Source organism: Odontesthes bonariensis, chromosome 2 (genome assembly GCF_027942865.1).
Source record: "Odontesthes bonariensis isolate fOdoBon6 chromosome 2, fOdoBon6.hap1, whole genome shotgun sequence".
NCBI classification, from domain to species: Eukaryota; Metazoa; Chordata; class Actinopteri; order Atheriniformes; family Atherinopsidae; genus Odontesthes; species Odontesthes bonariensis.
Genome location: NC_134507.1, coordinates 13,531,136 through 13,554,038, shown reverse-complemented (window position 1 = coordinate 13,554,038; position 22,903 = coordinate 13,531,136). Strand labels below are relative to the sequence as shown.

At 41.9% G+C, this 22,903-nt stretch overlaps 1 protein-coding gene across 3 annotated transcripts in view; it reads right to left on the bottom strand.

Annotated features, from left to right (window-relative positions):
- The window catches only part of dst (dystonin), a 99,880-nt gene that overhangs the window by 7,176 nt on the left and 69,801 nt on the right, over window positions 1-22,903 (bottom strand). For all 3 annotated transcript variants that reach the window (XM_075477996.1, XM_075478006.1, XM_075478014.1), the window contains 34 exons: window positions 17,179-17,340; window positions 16,841-17,011; window positions 16,439-16,605; window positions 15,683-15,842; window positions 15,161-15,487; window positions 14,936-15,020; window positions 13,664-13,905; window positions 13,364-13,570; window positions 13,152-13,271; window positions 12,910-13,017; window positions 12,607-12,825; window positions 12,318-12,521; window positions 11,455-11,686; window positions 10,769-10,995; window positions 10,557-10,679; window positions 10,320-10,421; window positions 9,640-9,741; window positions 9,075-9,248; window positions 8,622-8,777; window positions 8,281-8,478; window positions 7,469-7,597; window positions 6,743-6,913; window positions 5,643-5,798; window positions 5,023-5,229; window positions 4,611-4,730; window positions 3,842-4,011; window positions 3,546-3,705; window positions 1,977-2,171; window positions 1,769-1,897; window positions 1,283-1,426; window positions 839-1,027; window positions 623-752; window positions 268-431; window positions 23-185 (listed from right to left, as the gene is read on the bottom strand). In XM_075477996.1, the coding sequence (XP_075334111.1) occupies window positions 23-185; window positions 268-431; window positions 623-752; window positions 839-1,027; window positions 1,283-1,426; window positions 1,769-1,897; window positions 1,977-2,171; window positions 3,546-3,705; window positions 3,842-4,011; window positions 4,611-4,730; window positions 5,023-5,229; window positions 5,643-5,798; window positions 6,743-6,913; window positions 7,469-7,597; window positions 8,281-8,478; window positions 8,622-8,777; window positions 9,075-9,248; window positions 9,640-9,741; window positions 10,320-10,421; window positions 10,557-10,679; window positions 10,769-10,995; window positions 11,455-11,686; window positions 12,318-12,521; window positions 12,607-12,825; window positions 12,910-13,017; window positions 13,152-13,271; window positions 13,364-13,570; window positions 13,664-13,905; window positions 14,936-15,020; window positions 15,161-15,487; window positions 15,683-15,842; window positions 16,439-16,605; window positions 16,841-17,011; window positions 17,179-17,340 (5,713 nt within the window). The remainder of the gene's footprint in view (window positions 1-22; window positions 186-267; window positions 432-622; window positions 753-838; window positions 1,028-1,282; window positions 1,427-1,768; window positions 1,898-1,976; window positions 2,172-3,545; window positions 3,706-3,841; window positions 4,012-4,610; window positions 4,731-5,022; window positions 5,230-5,642; window positions 5,799-6,742; window positions 6,914-7,468; window positions 7,598-8,280; window positions 8,479-8,621; window positions 8,778-9,074; window positions 9,249-9,639; window positions 9,742-10,319; window positions 10,422-10,556; window positions 10,680-10,768; window positions 10,996-11,454; window positions 11,687-12,317; window positions 12,522-12,606; window positions 12,826-12,909; window positions 13,018-13,151; window positions 13,272-13,363; window positions 13,571-13,663; window positions 13,906-14,935; window positions 15,021-15,160; window positions 15,488-15,682; window positions 15,843-16,438; window positions 16,606-16,840; window positions 17,012-17,178; window positions 17,341-22,903) is intronic.

Here is a 22,903-nt window from a genome sequence, read left to right as displayed (position 1 = left end):
CACTTGTGTGCTGGACACTCACTGGAGGAGAGAATTCCCTCAATGAACTCCTGTCGGGTCACCTTGCCATCTTGATCTTTATCAATACGGCGGAAGAAGTCCATGACGCGAGACTTTTTGTGGTTCATCCAGCGCATGTAGCGCTTCCGCCACACGTCAAAGTCAAAGTGGGCAAACTCCTTCAACTAAATTGGAAAAAAAAGAGAATGGGTGATGTAATCTTTGCAGAAAAGGTGTGCTTGTGATAATATTATGGGCTGGATTTACCTCCTCTAGTCTGTCCAAAGCATCATTGAGTTTCCTCCTTCTGTCCAAAGCCAACAGCCACACATGCTGCCACTTGGTAACCAGTAGGTTAACACGGGGGTTCTTAGTTTCAATAGGAGCTTGTGTTGATGAGCCATACATCGTTTGTGTGGGAGAACGTTTTCCTGTAAGTGAAAGACAAAATCTTTCCCAGTGACTGTGTTTTCACCGTGTTATTGGGGGATTTCACAATGACATCATTACAGGTGTTAAACAGGGCTATATATATGAGGATGTCGCGTCACCCTGCAGTGACTCAACACTTGGCCAGATGGCTCAGGTCACGCTCTGTGATTGATATTTGTTGGATACATACTTCCAGCTCTTCCTTTGCCCAGAACAGGGATCTGAGACTGGATTTGGGGCTCCACAGCAGGCTTCCTTTTGTGTGTTTTTGTGATTGTGTCAACATCAGGTTGCTTCCTGGTCATTTCTTCCATGAACGCCTGCAGGAAAAAGAACTGCTGTCATCTGAACAGCCGCAAGACCAGTGCAGTCTAGATGAAAATAATCGTCCTCAGTTTGAATGTACCTGATGTTCTGCTATGAGGCTTTTGATGTCCTCGATCTCTTGAGGCAGTGGCTCTCTGTCCTTTTCGTTGAGGTTGCTCTCCGCCCACTGTAGCCAGGTCAGAAGATTCTCCAGCAAATCCCGAGTGGCTAACAGCTCGATGAGGGCCGTGGCCAGTCGCTGTTGGTGCTGCTTGGCCCAAGCCTGCACCTGTAACGTCATACACACCGACTCGTTTATTTTTGAAAACATAAAATCATGTTATTGTCTGTTTGTGGAGCACAGCATCACCATAATAATAAAAAAAAGAAAAAGAAAACAAACAAAAAAAACTTTGATTCCATTTATGCAGGAATCTACAGTAACCTGAAGTAGATCTTTTTTGTAGCTCTGGGCAGGCATAGTGCATTAATGTGCAATAGTGTGTTCTGAGGCATGTATGCCAGCATGCAGCTATGTACTGACCTCATCGAACCGGGCTTTAATGATGGTGTTCCAGTGCTTGATGGTTGTGATGGAGTCCGGATGGCAGATGCTGAGAATGGCCTCCCCCTTGCTGGTGGCTTTATTCAGAGCCACTCGTTTCTCCTCCAGCTTTTTCATGAACTCCTTAAAAATAGCAAACGGAAAAGAGTTTAGCTTTGGGATTGGGTAATCTTCAGCAATGAAACATTGCTCATGCTTGTTTTAAAATTGGAGCAACGCTGAGCTCTTTCAATCAGATGAAATCATAGTTCAGAAAAATATCTACAGCATTGCATTTTTGGCATGAAAGATGACAGGGCAGACAGGTTCCAATTACAGAGCCACGATTGTTTATCCAAGCAAAAGACTTCATCAAAAAAGAACGCTGGCATGCTTTATTTCATTGTTAAACAACTAAAGACTGCCAAGATATGCAATTTACGTGAAAAGTTTTAGATTTGAAAAAAATATTAAAACATTGCTTGCCGTGTGTTGTTCGATAAGTGCCCGCAGAGCCTCCTCATCATCTGGCAGGCTGCCATGAAAACGCAAACTCTGCTCAGCCTCAGCTAGCCACTCCAGCAGGATGTGAACGGTCGAGTGGAACTCCTCAGCCTGCAGCAAGATGACACAGATCAGTCAGACTCAGAGTGAGTTTATCTTCCATCTGAAGACTGTAGGTGCTCTGCAGTACCTGACACAGGGCCTGCTCCAGCCGGGCCTGCTTTGATACCGAAAGGTTGCACACCGTCTCCCAGCGAGTGCCTAGCTCCTGCATCTGGACTTTGACCCATGAGGAGTCATCGTGACTACTCTCGATCAGCTCCTTTGCCGAACGTTTGAGAGCCTGAACACTCACGGTCTTCTTTCCCAGCTCCTTCTGGAAAACCTGCAGAAACAAGTCAGCGGAGGACACAATAAGACCATGTCAAGACTCACCTATTTAATTTGGCTTTTAACTAATGTCGTAAATATACATTAATTTAATTATTTTAGCCAATTTATATTTTTAGCCCTTTTATTATTTTATTCTTTTATTCTTTTTACTTTTAACCATAGAGTTCATTTTAGCTATTTCCTATTATTATTTAATTTAATTAATTTATTTATTTTATGGTCTTAGCCTTTGTAGTTTTATGTTCTTATTCCATATTCCCAGTGTTTCCTCGGTGGGGGCTGTGATCGACTCTGGCTGGGATGTCTCTGACTCGTGGTGAACATCGGCTTGGCCAGTTGGGGGGTCTGCGGCAGTGCTCCACTGCTGTGAGCCCCTCGCTGGCCTGTAGCTTGGTGTTCACTCGGGTGGAGGCGTCCCGGTCGTGGGTTGTGAGCAGCACCCAGTGCAGATGGCCTCTTGTGATGGCGTTTCCTGACCGGGCTCCTCTGTATTCAGCCACACGTTTCTAAGTTTATCTTCTTTAGTTTTTTATTTATTTATTTATATATATATAAAATAATAAAAATAAAATAATATGTATACATATACATATACATATTATTATTATTATTTATTTATTTTATTGTGCATGCGTCTCTGCGTGTGTGTAAATATGTCTGTTTGTGTGTGTATGTGCTGGGGTGGGGCGGGGTGTGGATGGGGACTGCTTTTAAACATGTATAGCACTTAGTGCTACATTTTATGTATGAAAAGTGCTTTATAAATAAAGTTTGATGTGTCCCAGCAAACAACACTACAAACTCCCTCCACTGATTAAAACCAAAGTGTTTTAAGTTGCTTGGAAAACTGAAGCAAAAATCAGCTTTTTGCCAATTTTCTCTAATTGTACTGATGACAAGGATAGAAAAAAATGTTACTTTCAAAATTTCATTGTGATTTAGTTATATATTTGGTCACTAAAATGTATATATTTTGAGCAAATCAGCACTCTATGTAATGTAATGACAAATATTATATGTGAACTGTTTTTAATCATCTTTCATCTTTGGAAATGAGCGAACACAACAGCATTGGTTTTACAGACATCTTTACAGGACAAAAAAATATCAAAGAGCCAACAGTCAATGAACATCAATGCCATCCCTTTTGTTGCTTGAATTTAAAGCCCAACCCTGGTGTGGTTTAAGCACCTTTGTGACTAGAACAGACCAATAAAAGGATCAAAGGAAAAGGCCATGGTGCAGAAGCGAAAACCTTTGCCTGTTTTTTTAGGTAAATTCAGATGTTGCTACGAATGTCTGTGATCAACTGTCTGATCAACAAAACTGTGACATACTGTGTCTTTGGTGTGGTGGTGCTTTATACCTTGTGGTTATCTATCAGGTTGAGAACCAGGTCTATGTCTCCGTGGACAGGCTGGTCCTCAGCCAGCTGAGGTTCCACTCTGTACAGCCAGTCAATGAGAGCCTGGAGGGCGTCTGTAAACTGTCCGGAGAACAGCAGGGCCTCTTCCAGCTTGTTTTGTCTGCAGGAGAGAACGAATGACTCACAGTAAAAGTCCCAGTCCCAGTCACTGTTTTCTATCCCGCCATCCTGTCGTCAGATGGTTTGGAGACAGGAGGATAAAACACACAAGCAAATGGAGGTAGAGGTTTTCTAACCTTTCTATCGACTTGCCACAAATGGTGTCCCATTTGTCCCTCAGTTCGCTCAGCATGTCATCCAGCTTCTGATTATCATCCCGCAGCGAGGTTTTATCTTTCAGGGCCCTCCCTGTTCGAGAAGTGGTGTCATAAACGGAGTGCTTGCTGCCCAGGGCTTTCTGAAACTCCTGCATGCGAAAGCGAATGTCATCAGTCATAAACATGTTCACAATAGTCAGGATTGGTGGACTTCTGCAACTCTGTATCTTAAGATGGATATGTAAACATAGATGTTCTTCTTTCTTCTGCTGGCATGTCAAGTAGTACTCTAATCTTTGCGTGTGTATATGTGTGTGTGTGTGTGTTTTGGGATTAAGAAGACAGTCTTCTTTGAGGGAGACAAAAAAAAGGGGGTCAAAACTCAACAGCCACAGCTCCGTAGAGATTAAAAGTATCCAATCCTGAATATATTTGGTTCTTCCCAGGATTATGATAGGATTAGCCCGATCTCCCTACATAAAACTGCAAACAGAGTAAGAGGGAACTGTAACAAAAGCGACTGCATGATTAATGCATTCTGTGGATACTGTTATTTCCATAAATACCTTTGACCGTTGGGTTTCCAACTCTCATACATAACACTTGTAACATGAACAAGCTGTCTGATTATTTGGACTTGTAAACAGTCGGTTCAGATGCAGACGTCTCTGCTGTTAAAAGGTTCCTAATTTCTTTTTTTTTTAATTGAATAAACCTTTACAAAAAAAAACCAGAAACAATCCATCACCTTGTGCTGCACCAGCTGCGACTTGATTTTGTCTGGATCATTGGCAATTTCCACTTCAGAGTCCAGACTCTTCTCAGATTCATCCAACCACTCCATCAGTTTATTGAACGTTTCATGGAACTAATGAAAAAAAATAAGGCAAAAAAAACCAGCTTAACATATTTAGAAAAATGTATGATTTCACTTCACTTATCACAGAGTCCTGCTTTATGTTCACATGATTAAGCTTTCTGGCCCAAATAATAGAACAGAAGAGGCCCACGACTAATGAAAATACTGTAATAGCCTGCGGACAAAATATCAAACAGGTTTAATATACCATTTGCACAACTTTCCAATGATAATAAAAAGCTCTGATTGCAGAGAAACTATGGCTGTGCCAGACTCAGCATAAATATGCAGAGAGCAGTACCTGCTTGGCCCTCTTTCTGGCGTCATCCAGCAGACGGCCTCGCTCCACAGACCTCTGCACGAGCTTCTCCCAGCGGCCCTGAACGCTGAGCAGCAGGTTCTTGATCAGCACCACATCCTGTTTCTGGCTGAAATACTTCAGATGTGTCCCGGTCTTGTCCAGTTCGATAATGTGCTCCCTGTGGGAGTTCACCTCTGTCACAAACATCTGCACAAATATAGAACATCACAGAGAGGAGAGACATCTAGGTCATGTGTTATAATATCAAAAGGGAATAAAGGGTTTTGGCTCAAGAGTAGAGGTAATGTAATCCTTGGTATTAAAGTGCTAATGAGCTGCAATCTGAATTACAAAACAGATGCCATTAAGTCATTCGTGGCTTGATGTCAGAATGGTGATGCAGTTAACATGACCTACTACTAATAATTGCCTTTCACGGACAGGACAAAATTAGACACTACCTTAGCATTCGGGAAAAAAAGTTGGATTTGAGTCACAAAAATAGTTTAATTCCAAAAGTACGTGAACAAATCATGCAGAATTCTAAAATACATTTCTTTTCATCAGCACCTAATATCATTACAGAGTCTGTGCAGCCGTCCGCTTTGTACAAACATTACCTTATGTTCATCAATCTGAAACATGATGGTCTCCAGTATGAGGGAAGCAGGGGAGACCATGTTCAGCGTCTGCTCTGCTTGGGTTAGCCAGACGATGAAGTCCTGCAGAGAGTTGTGGAAATCTGTGGCCAGTGTTAAAGCTTCTTCTAGTTTCGCCTGTGGACAAAAAAGCACGAGAAAGTGTTGATTTTTTTTGTCCGAGACACATATCAAAGATCAGTAGCCTGTATAGCCTGCACAAAGGTTGTCTGGTAACTTCAGTTATGTCTGTTTCAACAGCGGAAAAATTGACATCTTTGATCGGGCTGATGGTGAAAGGGAATGATGAGTTTTTAATTGAGGAAGAGAAACATCCACGGTGGCTTCATCACTGATTGGGATCTGTTCAACACAGCGGAAGCAAGGGGCTCATCACATGACAGTAAACTCTGTGTTAATAATATTACAAGCCTGATGAGCTTTTTTTGCCAGATACATTGAGCCATGCATGTCTTGCTAAATAAGGAACTGTTCAATCGTTAGGTGATACTACAGAAAATCTTTTCAATCTGTAAATTGTGTTCAGCATTCTGGACAATAGAAGTGTTGCTGCACAGTTTGGCTGACAACTCTAGTCAGCTCGACATTTCAGGGAACAAAAATTAGATAAAAATATCTTAGTAAAGAGTGATATGACCACTACAATGGGCTCCATATCTGGAGTGAGAGATGATTAAGACAGAGAGAGTTCATTTCTTTGTCATGTTAAATGATTATGTGCATTTACTATGGCAAGAAATTGAGAAAATGTTCATTGAAAAGACTTTATTTTGGCTCAAATATCTATTTAGCTCCTCTATTTATTTTATCAGCTCTTCCCTAAGTGAACATTTAAGAACATTGTTGCCCCACTCAGACAGCAGCTCCATGGCTGTGATCTACAGAGAAACCACATCCTGTATGTACGTGCCAGCACTTACACCATTCATTATCGGCACTGGGATTAAAGGCTTTCCAGCTGCAGAGTCATGGCTCAAGTGTATGTCAGTGATCCCTCACTGGGATCTGAAGTGGTGAATCATCGAGCTGCGAGCAGTGAAAGCCTTGCACTGACTCCCTACCTTTCTTTCAGTGACCTTCGCCTGCACCGCTTCCCATTTCTCCTTCAGGTTGGCCAGGTCCTGCTCCGTGTTGCTGTCCGGGCCCTCCGGCGTCATCGCGAGCAGCTGGCGACCCTTGTTCAGCAGTTCCTCATATAGCTCCTCCTTGGCCTCAAACGCAGAACACAGCTCCTATAAGAGAAAAAAAAAAAAAAAACAGACGCACACAATGGCATGAGGAAAGTGAATCTTTCATCAACAAAACAAGATTACAGTTCAAGACAGTTCGTCTGTCAGTGGTTAGTCCAAGTTTAGCCCAAAAATGGAGAAAGAATGAGCGCACCAAGGCACGCTGCGGCCCTAAGGAGCATGTTTCCCACAAACATTTAAACAGTATTATGTTACTAATTTGATAAAAGTTAGTGCTTCAAAATAATTCTTCTGTTTTTAGTTCCATTAAATGTCAACGCTGATGCTCCTTGAGGGAACCTTCGCTGTTAAAGTGTCTCCATTACAGAGGGCTAGAACAAACAAACTAAAACGTTCCTAAATTCAGTTTGGTCAGACATGGCTGAATCAATTTGAAACACTTAAAAGGCTTTTTGTCATCTTCTGCAGGGCGATGCAAGTAGTGTATTTTGCAGTGTCATTTAATTTTCACACTTCAGATAAAACACAGAAAAGACACAGTCACCTCCTTGCCAGCCTGCCATCTGTATGCGGCCTTTCATATTGTTAAACACATACCAGATGGGCGTTAAGCTGCTCCCGGGCCGTGTCTGGTAAGCCTCCCACAGCCTTTGATGCCAACAGCTGACGTTCTGTGTCTTTCAACCATTGCTGCATATCTTCTATCTCACCATGGAAACCTTGGGCCTACAACACAATACAACCTGAGTCAGGACAAAAGGTGGGTCTCACACATGCTCATTGTTAGAAACCTGAGGCTCAGAGAAGAGGACGTCTGAGTTATTAATTCCTTGGATTAATTCACTACCAAAACTGGATGCAGCATAAAAAGCCGCATACCTAATGAATTGAAGCCTTTGAGTAAAAACAATAGAGTGATTTGTGTTTTTTATCTATCTTTTTTTAACCTATCTTTTAAAAATTTGAACTTCTTAAATTTACTTGATACAAAGAAAAACCTTTGATGGATGTATCCTTTCGCACTTAAATTATTATTTTCAAAAGGACTCCTAACAAAAACCAAAAAATCCCTCTAAACCTGGAAGAAACCTTTTAGACATTTCATTGATAACATTTAATTCAGGAGATATTTCAGTTTTCGTTCCCTTCCTCTTATCAAAGCACCCCTCCCCCAAAATGTCCAAGTCATGAATAAGACTCTACAGGATGCAAAACAAATGAGGGTGTGGGGGGGGGGAGGTGGGGTGGAGTGGGTGGTTGTCTGGGGGTTGTAATCAGTTCTCCCAAAAGAACTTCATGACTTCAACATGACATACTTGCTCCCAGGGGAGAAAAGAATGACTCACACTTTATTAAACAAGAACTAACAACACAAGGTCATCGACTCGCTGTGAGAGTAATTCTGACACCTGAAGCAGTGAAGCCTCCAGCTGTTGCTTCCTCTGTCCTGTCTTCTCCAGGATGCCTTTCCACCTCTGATTTAGATTCTCCAATTTGCTCTGCAGGCTAGAAGCCTCCTCTCCAGCACTTGACTCCACCAGTTCATTACCAGCTTTGTTTACGGTCTCCATTGTCGACTTGTGGGCCAACACATCTATCTGGAGGACCTGTAAAAACAAAGCAGCCAAAGACAGGAAGAAGGTGTGTGAATCGAATTTAAGCAAGAAGGATACCACTAAATCCACGTGGATGAGTTTAAAAAAAAAAAAACAGCACAAAGAAACAGAAGGCGAGAGTTGATTTTTCGTACGTGGTGTTTGGCGAGTTCTATCTCGATGGCTTTGGGGTCTCCTGCAGCTTTTCTCTGCTCATCAAGCAGCTCCTCAGTGTGGCTCATCCAGGCCAGCAGCTCATCCAAAGCATGCTGGAATTGGCCCAGAGCCAGAAGGCCTCCCTCCAGTTTGTGCTGGATTAATGAGAGATTGTAACATTAGATACTGTAAGTGTGAAAGCACTTTACATACATACAGCACACCAGCCTGTTGAAGATATAGCTGGGTCTGGTTTCTAGTCCTCCAAAAAACAACCAAAGAGATCCTTCGTTTCAGGGTTTTTTTAATGAAAAAAAATCCTATGAATTTATTACATTAATATCTATTAAATATACAACATTTTGTACTTTAATTTAAGCAATTAAGGCCAACAATTGATGGTTTTTTTTTTTCAAAATATGCTTTCCCCTTTCTCGTTTCCCTGCTCTGACCTGTCGGCCGATGATCTTCTCGTCCAGATTGCCCCAGAGCATCTTGAGCTCAGACATCGGCTCTTGGATGGTGCAGCGATCGCTGTCCTCCGTCACTTTCTTCAGCAGGAGGCTGGCCTGGTGGTTCAGCCGTTCCATCTCAATCTGCAGCTGGTACGATTCTCCTTTGAACTCCTGACAAAGCAGCACGTGTAGTGGCGCGCCCAAACAGTAAACACAGGTACAACGTTATACAGACAATGCCAGCTTTGTCCTCTCAGGACAGAAATGGTCTTATTGTACATTAAAGTACAAGTGGCTACTCGGTGAAGCTATTCTTGTAGAGCTTTTGAACCTGTGCAAAAAAGACCAACTAGCACAGGTTATGATTCAAACGGTCAATATGAACACAGCTGACATAAACACAGCTGGTGTTTGATATATCTGATCTGTCAGAAAACTGTCAGTGAAGGTAAAGAAAAGAATGAATAAGCCAGAGCAGAAGAGAATAACTATGCTTCCAGCATGACAAATAGCAGCAGTAATTTGCTGTTATGTACTTAAAGACAAATACGATAGACTGTACCTTGAGCTCCACAATCTGCTGCTTGACAGTCTCCAGGTCTGTGCCTACAGGGGACATTGAATCCAGTTTGCTCTCCAGAATATCCACCCAGTCGAACATGCCCTGCGTGCAAAATGGGAAACTATTGTTACTGAAAGAAAGGAAAGGTTAGTACACAGGGAGTCGTATTTCACATTTCATCTCATGTTATGGACAGCTGGTCTAGTATAGTTTACAAATTATGAAGACATATAGAATGAAAAAAAAAAGCCCCAAACATAAGTACTGTTCTTGACTGAACGAAAATTAAAGCAGCTGTTTAGAAGATTCCTTTCCCACCATAAAAAGATCTTACGTTGAAGTTAAAACTTGAGCCAAATATAGCACAAGACTGTGGTAAGTGTTTATTGTTTCTAAATGAACAGGGCTCTCGTAAAATGTTCAACGACTGCACTGTAATCTGCTGTTTTATCTCGAGGCCTTAAAATGTTCTGGCTTACTGTCATATATAGACATACTGATGCCTTCAGAGACATAAAAATGTCTTATTGAAAAAGTAAGTGCTTATTCTATTACTGGATATGCTATAAAAAGCAGCAAAAATGCAGTTAACTAAAGTTTTATAGATCAGTTTACGTTTGAGTTTTGGAGGAACTTAGCCAATTAACTCCTTCACATGTCTCAGTGTGTGAACCAAGTACCTGCAGGCCATCTTGAAACTGCACAGCAGCCTGCATAGCTTCTTCCAGCCTCTCTACTCTCTCCTTCCAAGTCTTATCGAGATTCTCCCATGCTGAATTCACCTGGAAACACAACATCATCCACAAACTGAACTGCATGAAGACTCCAAAGCTTCCGCAAAGTGGAAATCGTTGAGTGAATATTACATGAAGATAAATAACATTGCCTTATAAAGATGTTTCAATGTAATCTGTTACCTCATCGAGACTCTTCTTTATCACAGGTTTATCAGGCTCCCCACAGGCAGTCATAAGCTCTGCACCCTGGTTTCGAACCACATCGAGCTCCTCCTGCAGCCCCTCAATCTCCTCCTTGAATCCCTGTAAAAATCAAAAGCATCATTTAAAATCAAAGATACGCTCCATCACTTTTAATCACCCATTTGTTGATTCAGTAAATTCATTTCCACCTCCGCAAATTCCTGCTGCTGCTTGACGACAGAGGGATCTACTCCGGGCTCCTCCAGCTCCTTCAGCAGGTCCTGGCTGTCTTTGATGGTGACAATGAGAGCGCAGTGGTCACACCAGAACTTGTCTGCCAAGTCCATCACATCCAGCAGCTTTGCCTCCCGCTCCTCCAGCAAGGCCTGGATGTCGTTCCACAGGAACACCATGTGGTCCAGCTTGTCTTGTACAGCTGGAAACGAGAACAGAAGGTAAACAATAGGGTACATTGGATACATAAGAACAGCATAAAATTGTTTTTTTTAAAAACCCCAACAAATGAATAAGAGCTTGTACAATCCAGCGCGTGTAAACTAAACTTCAAATCCAAACTAAAATTAAGATCTCGGGCCATGTGTTTGCGTAATGCTGCTTGCTTTGATAAATGGATAAAATTCTTGTTTCTATTACACGCCTTTGTTTGATTTGATACTGTTGTCCTTTTTTGGGGGGTTTTTTCTTTGAATTCAGACTAACTTATTTCCATTTTTGGAGAAATCACTACAACTGCCAAACGCCTTTGAATGTTTTGATGGACTTCCAAAACAACAAGAATAAAAAACGACTGCTTTGTTACAGACAAACAGAAAACAAAAGGAAATCCAAAATAAACTAAGATAAAACAATTATGAGGATACGATGGGATCCCTACCTTTGGCAGATATGTCCTTGTCTGCTCCTTCTGATCGCGCGATCATCTCATCACCTCGTTGCTTCAGCATCTCGTAGGAGGGCTGCAGCTTCTCCAAATCCACAGAGACGATCTTGTTTTCAGTGATCTGCTCCTTGATCTTTTCCACCTCTACCGAGATGGACGGAGGCTGACGAAGGCGTTCAGCGATCCGTTCCAGGGACTCCAGCATGGGGTCAATTTTATCATGGAACTGAGAGGAGGAGGAAGAGGCAACACCTGAGTTACACATATCAGATAGTTGTATCTATAAAAACAGTGTGAACGGCTCCTGTGCTACACAAAGACACTGTATCAAGAAACAAGAAACCATTCTATATATTGCAATGCTGCAATTCATTTCAGCATGACCCTCAAATACATGTGTTTATAAGCAAAGTAGAGCCTGAACAATTAGTCCATTGAATAAAACACATTTGATTCATTGTAATTATTAATGTTCAAGAAATTTATCTTATTTAGTTTATTTTGTTAGTGCTTTTCACAAATATGCAGCTTTTTTTCTGTTTCTTGAAAAGCTTCTGATATTTCAAAGATAACGCATTAAAAAAGAGAGAATCATTTGTAACAACTGGACGAGATAAGTCAATACGATAAATGATTTGTTTAATTTTGATACAGAATTATCATGTGAATGTCATGACATAGTTTCAGAGTCAAACAAAGTCATCATGGAAAAGCACCTGTCCGTTTGAACCATAAAATATAGTTTTATATTTTATAATGCAAAACTGTGCCATTATATCAGAGAAGTTTGTCTTCATAACAGATGTTTTTATTAGAAAGATTTCCTTGGACAGGTTTTATAACCAACTGCTCCTCACCTGTGTGGATTTGGAGATGGCTTCATCCAAAGTGGCGGCTCTCTGTGTGACATCAGCCTTGAGTTTGGTGTACAGCTGGTCAGAAACTGTGTATTTCTCTCTGATGGGCACTCCCTCCACTGAGCTGAGTTCAAGAAGCTGAGGCCCTGTCTTATTCATCTTGTCAATGTGGGGCTTGTGCTCGGCAATAAGTTCTCGCATTTGCTGTAGGGGACATCACACATTCAGTTTGATGAATCATTATTTGAATAAGAGTCTCATTGATCATCGTTCCATGCTGGCTTCTTACCCTGAGCTCCTCTTGCTGCTGCCTGAGCGTGTCGTACTCGATGGCAGGAGGGGGCAGCTGGCTGAAGGTGCTTAAGGTTTCCTGAAGCCATGGCCACATCTCCTCATAGGTCTCCCAGAACTGCATGGCCAGAGATTGAGCTCGCTCCAGCTGGAGACAGCGCTCTGAATTCAGCTGACTGACGGTGCCATACTTTTCCAAGAGAGCATGGGTCTTGGCCTGATTTAAAAACAAAAAGATCTTTTAGCTCTTGCCCATTTTCAAATGAATAATAGTCTAAAATTTGACACAAATTAATTTCACCTTCAAGACTTCTTTCTCCTCTGTGGTTTTGCTGCTCATGATGGCCTTTCCTGTTTTCACAATGTCATCCACAGCGTCTTTGTGCCTCATGATGTCCATGGAGAAACTCTGTAAAACCAGTGGAGTGAGTTTGGCTGGATGTCACAAAACAAACCACCATGTTTACTGTACTTTGTTAAAATGATGACATCTGTCTATCCCCACACATACAGACAGACAAACACAGGGCATTATGGGCTAACCTTCTGTGCTTGGAGCTGGGCTATGGTTTGGTCCTGCTCCAGCCTGATCTCACCCATCGACAGCAACTTCCTCTCAGCCTCAGTCAGCCAGGAGAGCTCAATGTCTGCGGCCTCCTCGAACTGGGAAAAGAAAATAAAGAGGAGGAATTATATGACAAGAAAGAGACAGTCAAATGAGGGAAAAAGCGGGTTTAGTAAATTCAGTGGTTTACCTGCTGGGACTTGAGGATGTTAGCGTTGATCTGGTCGACCTGCTGGGTGATGGTGTCACAGACGGCTCTGTACCGCTCATTATCCTCAGTCACCAGCTTTTCCAAACCCTCTCGAGTGTGCCAAGGGATCAGGTCCAGTAGTGAACTGCTAAGCTCATTCAGCTTGTCCAACACAGGCTTTTGCTCTTTGGTCTCTTTTAGCAAGGCCTGAACGAGATTAAAAACAGAAAATTCTAACAAACACAAACAAGTGCTATTTCTTTCCATTTATTTCTTTATTGGAAAAAAAGAAAAACTTACCTTCTGCCTGTTTTGTGAATGAGCCTGCTGCTCACCCACCGGCACCTGATCAGCAAATATATTCATCTCAGCCTCTGAATTCTCCAACCAGGCACTCAGGTCCTCATGGGTATGCTGGAGCTTTGTGGACAGACTCAAAACCCGTTCCAAGGTCTTGAGAACACTGTCACTCATAGAATTGATCTCAGCATACTTTGTTTTTATTCCGTCCAGTTTGCCCTGGATAACGACCACCTCGTCACCTATAAATAGGAAGTAAATGATGGAATAAGAGTTTGTGTTGAGTGTAGGATAGGGAGGTTGAGCCTGTTGCTAGCTGGGTTGAACTTGGCTGAACCTAACATCATCAGTAAAATAGAAACACTGCATTTTTCAACACACAAAGCTCAGTACTATACAGCTCATAGTTTATCTTGGCGAGTTGCCGCAGCCAAACAGTGATGATGAGCTGGTGCTAGACGAGATCAGGTGGAAGGATATATTCTTTTGTGATTGGTTGCTTTGTCCAACTTTTGACACTTCATCCTTAAACTCCACCACATTCCTGAGGATCTAAAGTCTTTGATACCAATTACTTTTTCATTTTGACATACGAAATGTATGAAGAGTTTTTGAAATGCTGTGTTATATTCCGTCAAAGTAAAACTGTCCATGGAATTACAGTTGCAAAAAAAAAAGAGGAAAAATGTTCCAACTTTTTTTTTTTTAATTGTCATTAGGTATTTAAAACTGATCTAGGCTTCCAGTCAGTATCAAAGTAAATATCATATTACAAACAAGCCTACAACTACAGCCAATAAAGCTGGTTTGCTACATTTTTTAGTGTCTAGTTTGCCTGGGATAACACCCACCAAATCACCTAGAAATAGTAAGTAAATTATGAAATACAGTTTATCATCAGTTATCTGATTGCAAAGTAACCAGTCACAAAGGAGTTTATTGAGATTCACAGGTGCTAGTAATGCGGCAGTGACAATCCCTACAGAGTCACAACAACATTTTTCTGTTTATGAGGTAAGCTATACCAAACTCACTTGCTACTGGTGGTAAATGAATACAGTATTTTATCACACAGACTTAATAGTGCAGGTCTTAAAATGTAACTTTAAGCAAGTAAGCAAAAAAGCATGAGACAAACAATTTCTTTGAATAAATTGGTAGGAGGGGAACAACCAGATTTTGTACAAGTACAAGATTTTTTCCCCTGTTGAGTTGTTCCTAAAGAAAGTGAAATTTCCCATTGCTGTCAGACAGTAATGAATCAAAACATGCCTGTTGTTTGCTTCAGAAGCTCCATCCCATTAGAGATGGCTTGGTCAACATTCTTCTTCTGCAACTCAATATCACTTTGAAGTTTCTGAAGAGAAAAACTTGAGAGTCACTGAGAGGGACAAGATATTCTCCAGTGCACAAGACACAAATAATTACATAAACTGAAAGATGATCGATGCAACTTAAAAGAAAAGCATAATGGCTGGCCTGAGGAGGAGTGTATACCCGTTGTTCTGCCCGCTGTTTTTCAAGAACATCTACTTTGTAGTCCTCCACGGACACTTCGCTCAGCCTGGGGTGCATCTCGTTGAGCCAGTTCATGAGGGCCACTTCATCCTCTCCAAACAGCTGAGCGTTTGCCAGAGCTTGCTGCAGCATGTCAGCTTTCCTCCTGCATCGCTCCTGGAGCTCTATGTAATTGGCCTGTGTGGTGTCCAGTTTGGACTGGACAAACTCCTTCTCGTCCACCGAGCTCACAGATTTGAGCGTTTGACCCAGATTGACGGCCTGAAACAGGTCTTTACTGTGATTCATAACTCCCTCCTCTAAGGCCTGACCACGGATGATGGGAAACGGACCAAGAACATACGACACAAACGGGAAAACATACACAAAAAACACAAAAAATGAAACTGAAATTGAACAAAAAAGTGAAATGGGAGATGATGAAAAGCTCAAACTTAAAGTGGCAAGCAAAATGAATAAAACTGAAATCAGCAGACCAGAAGTGATTGTGATGGATATTACCTTATGCTGAGAGATTTGATCCTCGAGCTTAGACGTCTCAGTGCCAATTGGCTCAGAGTTGGCTAGGTGTTTCTCTGTGGCTGCAAGCCATTCGCTCAGTGGCTCCAGAGTCTCATGGAACTGTTGTGTGACCACTAAGATGCTCTCTAGTTGCTTGTGCCTGCGATAAGATATCGACATGAGAGGATCAGGAACACGGTACACACATCCTTATTAAACAGACAGAACGAGGGAAAAAGCTCTGGCAATCGTGTTTAATTACCATGTATAAGTAACATTCATTGGATTTAGGTCAAAAACAAAAACTGATAACGTAAAATAATGTGAAAAAATTTGTGTCTATTATTTTTGCAGGAATGCACGAGTATTTGATCAAAAGACTGGCCACTGTACATTTTAGTCAGTACATGTTGGCTCACTTAACCTACTTGGTTAAAGGCGTTTTCTTAAAAATCCTCAGGGGTAAACTCATGGGTACGTCAATTGGAGCTGTAAGGTGCCAGCGAGCTAAACAGTCAACAATTCAGCTAAAAAGTTTGCTTACAAATATATAATGTTAACCATCTTTTTTTTTTTTTTTTTTGGTTAGTTCAAAGACAAGCCTTTTTTTACAAGAAAGCACATACCAATAATCCTATTTCAATCTCTTTAAGCTTTAAGAAGAGGAAGGTAACTTCAGGAGTATAGCATTCTTTAGAAATTTGAAACTTTCTCAAATGATGCATGCTTTACATTACGGCCAACGTATATACGGACCTGTTTTCAGCTTTCTTAAGCAGAGCGTCCCACCTCTGCCCCAGGCATTCAATCTCTTTTGCAACCTTCTCCTTATCCACAGACTCTGCCAGTTCTGCAACCTTCCCTCCCTCCTTTTTTATCAGCTCCACAGTCGGCTTTCGGTCATCCAGCAGCCTCTGTAAGAGCTGTCAAAGGCAAACAAAGCAGAAGATTTATTGAGCACCATTACATTTGTTCATTAAGAGAAACAGTAAATCTAACAGGCACAAATTGGGTGACCATCAAACAAAAGGTTTTTTATACCACACTTATCTTCAACAATGGATGTCAATTAAGTAAGATTAATGTTAACGTAATTTTGAGGTGTGAGGAGTAAAAGAAGACAACTGACGTATATTGTGCCACATGATAAAGGCTTACTTTTTGCTCTTGTATCTGTGCTTTCACCACTTTGAATTCTGCAGAAGGAGGCTTTTGACTGGCCACAAGCTCCTCTGTGTCAGTCAACCAGCTGAGCAGGGACTCCAGCGCATCGTGGAACCTCCCACAGTGCAACAAGGCTTCATGCAGCTGCGCTGAACGTTCGGCAATCTGCAGACCACATGGTAAAAATAGATGCCACCAAGTTAAACTGCTCCTATCACACTGCAGCAACTGGTAAGAAAGAGTGACTCATTATGCTGTAAATATCTCTTTTTATATCCAAATAAATTAACACAATACATAAGTAAACATAAACCAGTCAGACTGGTAATTACCTTCTTATTGAGGGTATTCCACTTTGAGTTGACGCCCTCCAGGTCATCCTCAAGCTTCTTGGTGTTGGTGCCTTTAGCAGCATTCTGGATAAGGCCCTGCCCGACCAAGTTGATGTCTTGAAGCTGTGTCTGCAGTGGATCAATGTCCTCTTTCTGGAAAGCCTGAGGACAAAGGAAACAAATCAGAGCAAATGCTTTATACATTCTTTCACAAAGTAATCAGTCTTATTAGGGGAAACGTGTTTTTTGATCTGAAAATATTTGTCTGGTCTAATTAACATAATCCTACAACATGCTGTTGTAGGATTGTTTACATACGTAAAGAATAGAATCCAAGAATTGTTTTTGAAACAAAAATTGAAAGCTTTTGATTCATCCAGTACATTTGCAACAAATAAAAGCCTGAACTAATGCCATGAGGCTACTCTGTTCCATCCCATGTCCAGAGATATGTTGCCACCTCATCACCTCACGCTAAGTGTTAAAAATCCAGCTGACACAAAGAACCACTGAGCTGCTGACTCAACCAGTCAGCAGCTCCTTGAGGAGCAGATTTCACAGTTAAAAGTACCGTTGTGACAGGCTGAACTGGTGAGCAAAATCTAAATCACCCATCATGTAATCAGATATGTAAGACTCCAACAGCTGGGAAACAACTAATTGATTATACACGTATATCATAAAAAAGAAAAGAAAAATGTGTGAAAAGCAGAAATTGACGGAGAGGCTATTTTTGGGCACCTGTGGGGAGAAATAACTCATGGGGTCCATTTCAGGGCATGCGGCAATGGCATTCAGTAAGGCCTCGATCTCGTGCTCCCCTGCATGCTGGAATGTCTGTAAACTTTTGGGCAGACAGGCCTCCAGTGATTGCAGGAACTCTTCCAACTCCTCCATGTTGTATTTGGACGCTCCGGGCGGCATCGTACTAGGATTTGTTTGCTGGCAGCTCTCCGTGGGTAGAGTTTCAGAGTTTCCGTATGTCTCAGGCTGTGTCACCACCACACTAACCAACTCGCAATCATCTTGAGATGAAACATCCTCCAACAGCTCAGCGGTGGACAGCTCATCGTAGTCTGTTACAGTCCGGGAACGCCAGCCCGAGCTGTCGTTTTGCGTTCTGGAAGCTGACCCCAAGGATGACCTCCCAGTGGAGTATTTATATTCTCCGTTGTTCAGCGTACCCTTTTCATTAAGTCTCGCCACGCCAGATTCTCTCTGTCGTGGCTCTTGAACCAAGCTGCTACTGTGGTGAAGAGACGGCCTGTTCCTTACAGGAGAGAATGGAAAATCCTCCTGTCCTGAGCTGAGCGATCGTCCCGTTTTCAGGTCCCCGGACATATGCATAGCCTCGGAGGATGAGAGGCTCCTTGTGCCAGGCTCTGTTCTTTTGTGGGATCTGTGTGCATGTCGCTCCCTCTCCACAGTGGGGCTGTAAAGGCCTGAGTCTTCTTCAGATGTCAGTGAGCTAGTCATACTCTGTCCTCTCCTGCCATTGATCAAGCCATGCCTCTCTACGCTCCCCGAGCATAGAGTCCCACTGCGGCTGGCATACTCGCCCAAGTTCGTGGGGGCAAAAGTCCGCCACGACCGCCGATGGTGAGGATGGTCCTTCTTCTCTCCTCCCTGCAGACGTGACTTAGGCAGCACTGTATCGCTGACCCTCATTATGTTGCCATTGAGTTTAAGCCCATCAAACACCGCACGCTCATCCAGCACTGCAGGCTTTCTTGTTCGGAGCTCAAACGAACTAGAAGCAGAGAGACCTCCATTCCCGCACAGGCTGCTGAGGTCTAACGTACGGTGTGTGTAGGGTAAAGTGCCCGTGAAGTGTCGGGAAGAAAGGCTGCCCTTAGAGCCCGAGTCTATCTGCTCATTGAGCCGGACGGTGTCATAAATGGATCTCTGGGGCACGTAGCAATCATCAATGTTCAGGTCCTCCTCCTCCCCCTTCCCCACACAGGAAGGGTTTTGTCTGAGGCAATCTGGTCTGCTCAGCGGTTTGCCCATGCTAAAACAATTGTCACTTCTGACCACAAAGAAAAGATTAAGGATTTAGTGAAATCCTTTGAGTTACAGTATGAGTTGCTTTAGTGCATCCTGAGCAATTTGAAAAGGAGCACGTGGTCAACGTACATAAGCAGCAACTGTGAGTAAAATAAGGTTTCCCCTCCCTTAAATAAGTTAATAAATGAGTTCTGAACATTGCTTTCAGTTTTTTAAGGTTAAATCAACAAATGCTCATGAAGAGGTTCTTTAGAAAAAATGCAGCCACCATTGAGTTGATGAGAATGATAAAAAAAGACTTTAAAAACAACAAAGTATCAAACACACACAAAAAATTCAAATAAATGCTCGAACATTATAGCAGCTTTATACTCCAAATATGGAATAAAAGTCCTGTCTTTCAAGAGAGTCACCAATTCCAAAAATATTCCTCAAGGCTTTTGTAAAAACTTAATGCCTATTCCTCTGGTACAAAGTGCCTCTGTGTCCCTATAAGTCCCTCAGCATCCATGTGAGCTAAAGGAAAGTCCTCAGTGCAAAATGAAAATATCCGCAGACAAATCCAGCAGGCTCTACTGAAAACTGCGGGCAGTTCTCAGAAGAGCTGGTACTCCTACATAAACAAAAAAGCCTGCCCTTCCTCTCTCATCGCTCCCCTTGCACTGACAGACAGCCTCCTGGCAGAAGGTTTCATGCCCCGCCCCCGCTCATTATTCAGACAACATCTGCCACAACTCCATTTGTGTTCGGAGCCGCTACGGCACATGTTGATTGGTGGACATATGACCCTTTTTTCCCTTCTAATTCCCCCTTACTTCTTCTCAGCCTATATGACTTCACTTCTAAGCCATCCTCTGCATCCTGACACAGTCACTCACTTTCCTTTTCTTTCACCGACTGACGGAATGGGGAGGGTAAACACTAGCACACGAGCTTCTCTAATTCACAGACAAAAAAAAACGACCAGCAGGCAGCAGCAGCTCTCACTGATGACATCACAGTATGCTGAAACAGATACACATTTTTCCATTTTTTTCTCTCATTGCCCTCTGCTTTCGTCTCGCGAACAGTTGCTGTGGAACCCGCAGATATTCTTAATTACTGTGGAATGCTGAGGGAGGCACAGGTCTCAGGTAATTTAACACCGATGGCTTTGCTAAGTGCACGATATGCTTTTTACGTCCAAAGACCGGAGTAGTAGAAGAATAAAGGAGGACAGAAAAGATAATGAATTGAATTTATTATTGCTTCCTGAATGTCTGCACTACCGTGGCTTGGTAGCTGAGCTATCCCAACTTCTTTGTTCGGCAGTGCACGCATGAGAGATGATGCAAAGAGGATGCTGGCAGTGACAAATGAGCAATTGGACCTGATTTGAAAAAAAGGATGCCAAACCACTGAAATCTGCATTAATATTCTATACATTCTTTTAAATAGATGAATACAAAGTACTTCCCTCGACTTTCTGACCGCTGCAAGTCCCGTTGTCCCCACCGCAACACTTTACACTTTACTTCAACTCTTTGCAAACTGTTTAGAAACTGGGAATGCTGCATTTCATTTAAGCACAAAGCCAAAAGCTGATGAGTCCAAAGGTGAAAGAGTCAGAGGACATTTATTTAGTCAAATGAAAGAATAAAGATCTTTCAGCAGCAGCACTTATCAGCCTCTCAAAACAATCAGATTTAGAGACAGTGAGAGCCAAATTTCAGTGAGAAAGGAGGGAAAAGTGCGCTTTCAATGAGCATTAACAAATCTCACCAGTGAGGAGTAATCTTTTGTTTAAATCCTCTTGTTTTATCAGCTTGTAAATTTCAGATTATTTACTGTCTTGATATCATAGTAACAAAAACACAGCCCTGATTGTTGCCATATGCAATGTGGAATGTTCTTATTATCAGTTAATCTGAGAAAAGTGCAAAATGCCGCCACCATTTCTCAAAGCTAAAGCTGACAGGTGGATCCAAACCAAAAATCATTTTACACATCATACGTGGCAATTTTCTTAAAGCTAATGCCACAGAACATTTGGCTTTTTAATATGACCTCACGTTTAAATAAATCAAAAATCTGCGGCGAATTCATTTTCTATTATTTGATTTAATTTCTCTCTCAAAAAAAAAAAACTGACACTTTTTAGAAGATGGCTGAATACTCAAAGTGTTTTTATGTTACCCGTCACAAATTTGTACATAGTTGTGTTTTAAACTAGTCATCTGTCATGCAGGGATTCAGGTCTGCACTGGAAACAAGACTAAAAACCTTTGATGAGTGGAAAACTCAACACAAACGCCTTACAGCAAGATGATGTATCGACTTGTACAGCAACTGGCCAGTAGAAGTTTCACGTTTCACTTAAACAAGAATGCGTCATGAAGCACAGGGTGAGCAACAATACATAGTTTTGGTGACATTTATCATCACCATCAATGAGCTGGATTAGTTGTAGTATGAATCAGAGGGTAGAAATTCTTTTAGAATTGCATGAGACACTGATGTAACGTCTGAGCAGTGAGAGAAGACGCCCACGCTGACCCCCAATAGTGTTGAGTCACTAAAACTAACCTTTATGGTATACATCAAGACATACATACGCTAGTACTTCTCCAGCAAAACTCATGTGAGAAACAGGATAAACACAAGAAGTCTCTTTCAAAACTTCACCTAAAATGGTAACAGAGCACATGAAAGGGACGAATCCAGGCACTGTCTTTCTCTGTTTATTTCTTTCTCACTGGCTGCCATTGAAGCCCACTTATCTACCGCACAAATAGTCTGATACTCGGAACATAAAGCTGAGGATGTCCAAGTCGTGTAATGTTTTCACACTGCAGCTGAAAAAAGGAAAGAAATAAACCAGCAATACTGACATGCTGCTTGTCGCAGTTGTCGCCCTGGTCAAGCATTGTCACAAAGAGGACTTTCCACTAGCAGCTGAGGCTGAATATGCCCTCTCAACCCAGAGTGGTGACAAGACAAAGACTTGGTCTGCACCATGACAACACTGCTGCCTAGCAACAATTTGAATCAATCACTTCCTTAATAGTTACCCTACAACCAAAACTAACAACACTCCGGCACCTCCAACCCCCCTCTACACCAATGATATTTTAATCCATGCATGTGACATGGAGGTCAGGATGCAGCCCTCCTACATGATCACAGAACCCCCATTGATTGACAAAAAAAAAAATCCCTTGACCCATATTTTAAGATAGTCATCTGCCTATACACAGATGTTTACATTGTTTCATTGTAATACGATCTAATTCTACAAATGAAGAAGCATTCCATAATTTCACCTCCCAATATATAGGCTAATCCTCTTGTTGAGAACTCCACAGGAATTTATGAGCTTTTAAAACATTTGGCATCTGTTAACCTTGCTAATGGCAAACCGCTGTTTTATCCCAAACTGATATCAACAAAAGCATCCCTGACTTGATAAACAATATGGGGAGGAACGGTAATTACACAGTTGGGAGGATGTGAGGCATTATATGGAAAAAAAGACTTTTCACATTTAACACAAATGTTCCTAAATGCCTAACATAAAAGTCTAAAGGAATAATGCACAACTTTTTAGATTATGTTTATTGGCATTTATATTGGCGTCTATAAATTCTATTAGTCATATCTACTGAAGTCCTTTTCATAAACGTATTTCTGTCATATTCAAAACCCTATACTGAAGCACATGCAGTATGAAAAATAGGAG